This window comes from Phragmites australis, chromosome 13, assembly GCF_958298935.1.
Source record: "Phragmites australis chromosome 13, lpPhrAust1.1, whole genome shotgun sequence".
NCBI classification, from domain to species: domain Eukaryota; kingdom Viridiplantae; phylum Streptophyta; class Magnoliopsida; order Poales; family Poaceae; genus Phragmites; species Phragmites australis.
Window position 1 is genome coordinate 21,009,320 of NC_084933.1, and position 7,768 is coordinate 21,017,087.

Sequence of the window (7,768 nt, forward strand, 5' to 3'; positions counted from 1 at the left end):
ATGAGGATTAACCCTTTTATTTAAAGAAAGGCTAGAATGAGCGTTTCTGTTTTGGATCTCGGCACCACGCTCTCATAGCTATTTGATCAAAATTCAGAAACCAACACTTCAAACATGGAGCGACAGAGGAATACAATATCATTCTATCTCCAAAATTTCTTTCGGTGTGTTCGGAATTCTTCGCTCGCCTCGATCTCAGCCATCGGGCAGCTTCGGGGCTGCCAAACGAGACGCTGATAAGTCGCTCCATTGTCCGAAGGTGCAGTGCAGTTTCAGTTTCAGTACAACTGAAAGGAGCACCACAAGTGGAATTAACGCACAGAGACGCATGGTAAATCGAAATCGGTAATTGCCCACAGCCACTGCTAATCTAGTGTAGTACCCCTCCAATTGCAAATATATATTGTTTTAATTTATGCATAAGGATTAAGAAAGTAGATCAAATAATCTTATTACCTTTTATTTATTATGTATTAGAAAAAATAACTCATTTATTTATGAGAATAATAGTATTTATCAAACAATGGTAAAATACAATAAAAGATAAAAAAGTACATAAAAGTTTAAAAATAATTTATATTTAGAGAATAGTTGAAAATGTTAAAACGATATACATTTGTAATTAGAGACAGTATAAAACTGAGCATCTTAATGAACTAGCATTAAATTGCTGCAGTGTGCTGCTTTAGGTGCTGACAGCAACAGGCTGCTAAACACATAGTTACATATCACAGACGCAGTGTCTCGCCATGTGCAGTCATATACATATATGCCCGACGATAACGAGAGATTAGACAGACAAGTTGCTATAATACAAGCTGAACGGGACGCTTGCTTAGGTTACTGTTAGGAGATTGAATTGGGTCAGGCTCAGGCACTAGGAGTTCTACACCCCGCACATGCAGTAATTCGTTCAGACGGACCAGACCAGCCTCCGATTCTTGGCTCCTGGTGAGGCGGATTTCTTCTTCACCTGCGCCTGGTCGTGTTCGCCGGCGCCCACAGGTCGGCCCCGTTGCTCTGGGTCAGCTGCAGCGTAAGGTCCACCGGCACCAGGCACAGGCCACGGTTCCGCAGGCTGTAGTGGTCGGGATCCTGAATTGTATAGCAAGAGGGAGACGAGTTATCATCATATGACACTTCCCATGCACGGAGAAATGGTGTGCTTGTAGCAGAATTGGTTTTCCATGTGACCAAAGTTGCTTAGCATATCCTTCAAGTTGTTTTCAGATTCCAGTGAAAGCGGGTGATGGCGTGAGCTCACCTCAGGCACAGGGCCGGCCACCAGAGGAGCACGCATGTAAGGGGAGCTCAGGACCTGCAAACGTTAGTGCATTGCCATGAGCAGAAGTGAAGGGCAAGAGAACTGAAGATCATACTGCCATGTGGAATGACGGAAAATAAGACCTCGAGCTGCTGGTGCAGGAACTTGATGTACCCTGAGGCCTCCTCCAGAACAGAAGCTGTATCCGTCTGCCAAAAGAAGCGAAGACGATTGCAGGGCTTGTAAGACGGAGTTGCCATTGGAAAGATGTAAAGTAAGGCAGAAATGCAGAGAAAAATTGCAGAACTGAATACCTTTCCGAATGGCGACACCAACTGCTGAAGCGCTGCTACTCTCTCGCCAATCTTGTCCTTCTTCTCCTGTTCAGTTGCAACCAAAAAACACTTCAGAAAAACATACTGTCAACAGGCAAGGGATATGCAATCCTAACAGCATCACCTTTGGGGATACGGGAGCGGTTCTTGGACTTGTATTCCTCGGCTTCTTGGAGGTCATGCTTCCAAACTCCTCTGAGCCGCTGGTGGTGACGGCTTTTCCACTGAAGTAGCTGTCGGTGTGGCTCCTTTTGCTATGATTGGCCAGTTCAGTCATCATCATCTTCTGCTCGCTATCGCCTTGCCCTGTGTTTCCTGCTGAATTTCAGGAGGAAAGTTTAGGCAGGATGAGCTTTGCTTGCTCCTAGTCGAGTAAAAGCTGACTTTTACAGCTGTAGTTGTTAGTTCGGATGTCGGTTTCATGGAAACTCACCATCCATTCTATTCAAAGGCCTGACCTCGAGGAAAGAAACCTAGTTTTTTTACGAGCTACTCGCTCAGTTTAGAAATAGTAAACATATTTATTTTAATTCAATATTCGAAGTTAGATTTTAATTCAGATTTTTTCACAAAATATACTATTTATCACTACAAATCTATACATGTGAAATTATTTTAAATTATGAATCTAATTGTATTATTTTTATATATTAGACATTTTTATAATCTAATTAAATATTAGTTAAAATAAAGAAAATTTAATTCTTTAAAAAGAAATACAACTACTTGTTTCAAATGCTATATATGGCTACAAATCTACTATTTTTTATCAGAAGAAGTAGTACCCAACTACTCAGTTTTTTAATACTTGTTATTACTTTTGATCAAATATGCATATTAAAATAGTACTAATTTTAAATAAAAAATAACAAAAATATCTTTAAAAACTAACTAAATATTCGAATCTATTAAATGAATGATAAGAGATACTTATTCGTAAGAATAAAGTTAAAAACTATATCTTAAAAAATATGAAGTGATACATATTTAAAAAAAATAAAATAGTAAAAGATGATAAGGATTAAAAAACGGATGAAGTACTTCACAGATAACAATGATAGATCGACATGACAAGACAAGGTCAAAGGTATCATTAAATTACTGTCTGAACCATTTTTCTACAGAAAAGTTTGTTCTAGAAAAATAATCTAAAGTTCCAACAGCGCAAGAAATGGCTGCTGCTTCTAGTTTCCTCCAAAGCCTGTAACCTTTGGACTCGAGTGCAGGGAGCAATCGCATTACAGGATTCTGGCGGGTACTCTATTATTGTACTATTGATCTGCTAACTTTCATTAGTTTAAAATTTTAAATACTCCACTGTACGGTTGTTAATTGACGATTTTATTTGTTTCCAATGCTGCCATTTGGGCCTTATCCGAAGGTTCTACTTGGCAACATAGTATAATTGGTTGCAAGTAATAATCACACTGAGAAGACAAGGTCTCAGAGGGCGCTGCAATGATTTATACTGCAGAGTTGAAAAATTGATACCCTAGCCCAAAGGTCAAGGCTCACGAGACCTTGTGTTCCCAGTTGAGCAAAAACAATTACATAACAGATTGGTCAAAGCAAATATTCTAAGATAATGCTTATCAACATTAGAAACGTGAGAGTTCAGAGTTCCAAGCACTCGCAGGACATCAGGAGCCATTGGTTTCAGATATACTTGTGTGCTGTGCTTTGTATATTGCACGCAGTGCACGGTGTGGTAAAAAGAAAATCTAAAATACTAGTGCAATATTATTGCAACCTCTTAACTCAATAGTTTTTTTACCGAAGAGAAAAGGTTTATATTAATTTGAAGTAACACTACATCTCCAAATCCCAGGAAATATTTCTTCAGCTCTAAAGATCTCCGCCGCTCTAAACGAGCTAAGACAATGAAGCGAACCACTCGTGCTGAGACTATAGACCAACTACAAATATTGGAAATTGTCGCAACATCTAGTACCCCAAAACATGGCCGAAGTACATCTAAGCTACTGAACACGAATTGGTCGTTGCATCGCCGCTCAAACACAGGGAAATCAGAACTTCCGCGACCACCTGCAAAGAAGCATGCGGCCCGGAGCTACAATCCGCCAAAGGGATGGCACATAATCCCTCCGCGGAACACATACTGCTTCCATACACATACCCATACATAAATGCATACGCATTATAGAGCTGAACACGAACGTATGTTCCACAGCTGCTCCAGGGAACATCATCGACGAAGGCAGCAATACCGGACATAGCATTCAACAGCAAAAGACGAACTTCCAGCTGTAGGCCCGAGGAGAGATCCTGCGTCGGGGCGACGTAGAGAGCTGGCACCAGTGTTGACGTAAGAAGATATCTTGCACGAACAAGTGCGACAAGACGACCCCAAGCTTCACCGGAGGATGGCTTGTTCTCCTGTCTTAGGGACAGTAGCCAGAGGGGCCTATGGCCTCCGGAAGCCAAGCTTCCTGCTTTGGATCCGAAGCCCAAGGGCTTCAGAGAAGCTACTGGTGGTGACCTTTTAGCAATATCTGTGGGCTGGTGTATTTCCCCTAACAACCAGAATGGCGAAGACCGAAACCAGAACGGAGATGGCACTAACGATGCAACTGACGCTGAGATCAATGACGGAGACGAACGCCTCATGCCGCTTAGACAACAGCTCTGCGCCTTCGTGAACTTCCCGTTGTGCTGTGACACACGGGTCCGGGTCGCTCGTCCTGACCATAGCCACGACGAGGATGAAGAAAGAGAGCACATGGTCAGAGTCATACCCGATACCGGCAGGGAAGCTAACGAGGAGGCTGAGCACCTCCTCCCGCACAGACAGCAGCCTGCTGCCCACAAGCAATTCCATCCCCGCTCCGTCTCACGACAGAGCTCAAAAACTTCTAGAACCTATAGGACTAACTAAAGAGTAGTAGATCTCCGCTCCGTCTCACGACAAAGCTCAAAAACTTATAGAATCTATAGGACTAACTAAAGAGTAGTAGATCTATACTAGGGCTAAGCGAAGCCCTAAATAAACAAAGGATAATCACTCCATGTTTATAGAGTCCATAGCATATATAAAAATCCAAAATTAGAAAATATATATGAGCGTATTTACCGAAATAAACAACATGTAGTCGTATTTATTAATTTAGCATCCGTATTCGACGCATGGTGTACCAAAAATGGATTTTCAGTACTCCGTGTACCAAAAAAACTATTTTTGGCACACGGTGTGCTGAATACGGCACTGTTACCTGTATTTGGCACACTGTATGCCGAAAATAAACTATTCGGCACACGGTGTGTCGAATACGGGCAACAGTACCGTATTCGGCATACTGTGTGCCGAAAAACATTTTTTCAGTACCGACTTGACCGTGTACCAAAAAGCAGACGCGATATGACCGTGTACCAAAAAAGTGTTTTTCGGCACATGGTGTGCCAAATACGGCACTATTGCTCGTATTCAGCACACAGTGTGCCGAAAATGATTTTTTGGTACACGGTGTACCAAATACAAATGCTAAATTAATAAATACAACTACATATTATATATTTTAGTAATACGCTCAGATATGTTGTCTAATTTTGAATTTTGGCCCATATATAGTATATAAAACTAGTATATATCCAACCACTGACCAGATGGCTCTCCTAAATCGTAATCTTATCTGGACATAAACGAAAGCCACCATTTGCAGCACAGTTATACGAATCTATATTATATCTTTCATTCATTACAATTACAAGTCGATGTTGTTACGTATTGTGGTTTGTGATGACTGATGATCAACAAACACGGTGTCGTCACATATTCCAGTCAGGAGGGGTCCCATCTGTTGGTCTGGAAGACAACAAGCAGGTGCCAGCTGTTGCTCAGGCTACCTCGCAGCGACGTCGCTGTGCCTGCCTGCCTGCCTATCTTCTTCCAGGGATTCTGAATTTCTGATGATTGCGAGTTTCAGACAAACAGGCCCAATGACTACGTATTAGCAGAGCAAACAGGTTTGGACTGTACTGTGTTGCTAGTAGCTGGGTCTCACCCTGTAAAACTCCAGTGTCATCCTTTTGGTTTTCTCCAAATCGATCTCTTCTCTTTTGAACCTTCCTTGTTGTCTGAAAAGAAATTCTGAGCCTCACCGATCATACTAGTATTTGCTTTCCTCTATTTGAGAAACAAGGATAGGTGTGGAAGAACTAACGGAGATCAGGAAAGCAAAGAGGACAAAAACGCTTGTCCCCTTCGATGATGCATGTTGGTAGCAGAAACCATGCATGATTGATTGACGAGTTTGTCAAGTAGCACTAGGTTGTTTCCAATTCCAAGCTAGCACCAAATCCAGGCTCCCTTCTCTCATCGCTCCTCCATTACTAGCACCTTCATCCAAACCACTTCACTAGGACACTCTACCCTCGTCTCGACGTAATTACCAGCGCTAATATCGATCTCGGCAAACTAATTAAATCCTTTCTGAAGACTAATCGCGCTTGGTCACGCCTAATTAATCAGGTCGCCGACGTAGCCAGATATCCGTCCACCCGAGCGCCAGCTGTCGAGAAAGGACGCGCGCCAACCGAGACCCGCTCGCGCGCTGCGCCGCGCCTACTGACACGTACGTGCATTACGCCGCGACATACATACGCCATGTTCTCTCTCTCTCTCTCTCTCTCTCTTCCTTCTCCGTGTGTCAGTGTGTGTACACAAGAGAAGGAACTGAACGCGAACATGGCAGGCCGGTCGATGCATGGCACCATGGTTGAGCAAAGAGAAGGTCGCCATGGTCAATTGGTGCAGCTAGCTAGGCACTACTTAGCTTACCGAACAATGATGCAGAAGTGATTAACATCGTACTCTTAAAGAATCTAGCTAGGAGTATACAGAACCATATCCCTCCAGGAACTCATACTTGGGGATCGAGGAGACTGAAGAAACAAGACGGAAAGGCCATGTCTTACCAGGATGGATGACAATCGTTGCGTCCGGATCGGAAGGAGAGCGAGCACAGGATCGAGATGGCACGAACTATCTGTCGCCGGCCGGGAAACGACTCCAGTGGCGGAGATAGCAGTGCGCGTAGAAGAGGCTTATGGAGGGTTTTATAAGGATGGAAGCAGAGGACCGGAGACATTTGGGGATCAGCAGGGAGGGAGAGGGCCTTAGCTCGCATTTATACGCAGAGGAAGAGTTGCTACGTGGGTGGGTGGTGTCGTAGATAGATTTTCTGTTTTTCTAAGAGAAAAAACGAGCTCTCTACTCTATCTGCAGTGACGACTGGAAATGGATTCCTTATGAAATCGTTAGGTGCACCTCCTAAAAACTATACGGGACGACAGAAAAGGCGATGCTGCGGACACCAACTGGTGCTGGCATGGCAAGGATAGGGACTTAGGGAGTGCATGTCATGACATGTCTTCTGTGCCAACACCTCGCCGAACATGTATGTGCGCCTAGCAGTTCGCTCCGCTTTTCATGCCTAGGAGGCTAGGAGGAGTAGTAGTGCCTTGCGTTTCGTAAGCCTTTTTTCGCTTCCCTTTTATTTTTTCGGTCGGTTTCAATGACAGCTAATTTCCAGAGGAGAGAGAGAGGAGGTGACGCCATATGCTCAACCCAAAGCGAGAAAGCGAGACAGGGACAAACGGGTTAATTAGATCGGTTCCGGCCGCGCTTTGGGTCCGTTCCGTTCTTTTATTTTTCTATTCTTTTTTCTGTTCTTATTTTTTTATTATCTTCAATAGCTTACTTTTGAATGTATTCGAGAAAGGATAATATTTAGTGAAATGAATAAACATATAAATCTTTTTATAGAAGAAATCGTGAAAGAAAATCATTAGAGTATTAAAAAATAATTTTTTTCTTAAATAGAATATGACTAGTGAAAAGAACCCGTTGGAGATCATCTCAGCTCGGTCGGCACTGATCGTGATCTCCTCGCGTTTGGCACCGTTTCATGTGGCATTTGTGCCGCGCCGCGTGAAAAGGGTTGCGTCTCTGCTCTGCGCGCGGGCACGGAGACGACTTTTCCGCGCCGGGACGGGAACACGGGCGTGTGCAGCGTACTGTGTACAGCACAGCGATGCGCGCCTACGCCGAGCGTGGACAAGGATACCAAGGATAGGCCTGAGGTACGTAGGTGTTGCGTGTAGCTTTTGTCTGTGTGTCCGCACACCGCCTGGAGTCTGGACCGGTTCGGGG

The 7,768-nt window shown here is 43.7% G+C and overlaps 1 protein-coding gene across 1 annotated transcript; it reads right to left on the reverse strand.

Annotated features, from left to right (window-relative positions):
- Positions 1 to 634: 634 nt before the first annotated feature.
- On the reverse strand, positions 635 to 6,758 carry LOC133888877 (transcription factor bHLH153-like). The gene is made up of 6 exons (XM_062329258.1): positions 6,532 to 6,758; positions 1,724 to 1,917; positions 1,579 to 1,644; positions 1,408 to 1,473; positions 1,265 to 1,318; positions 635 to 1,095 (listed from the first exon to the last, which is right to left on the reverse strand). Exons 2-6 carry the CDS (start codon positions 1,880 to 1,882, stop codon positions 970 to 972), a joined length of 471 nt encoding a protein of 156 aa, XP_062185242.1. The 5' UTR covers positions 1,883 to 1,917; positions 6,532 to 6,758; the 3' UTR covers positions 635 to 969.
- Between the last annotated feature and the right edge of the window lie 1,010 nt (positions 6,759 to 7,768).

Bases quoted from the DNA above. Each gene is read 5' to 3' on its own strand.
- LOC133888877 (XM_062329258.1), bottom strand. From the start codon at position 1,882: ATGATGATGACTGAACTGGCCAATCATAGCAAAAGGAGCCACACCGAC. The intron at 1,319-1,407 runs GTCTTATTTTCC...TAACGTTTGCAG, and splicing joins TCCTGCACCAGCAGCTCGAG to GTCCTGAGCTCCCCTTACAT. The intron at 1,096-1,264 runs GTGAGCTCACGC...TATACAATTCAG, and splicing joins TGGCCGGCCCTGTGCCTGAG to GATCCCGACCACTACAGCCT.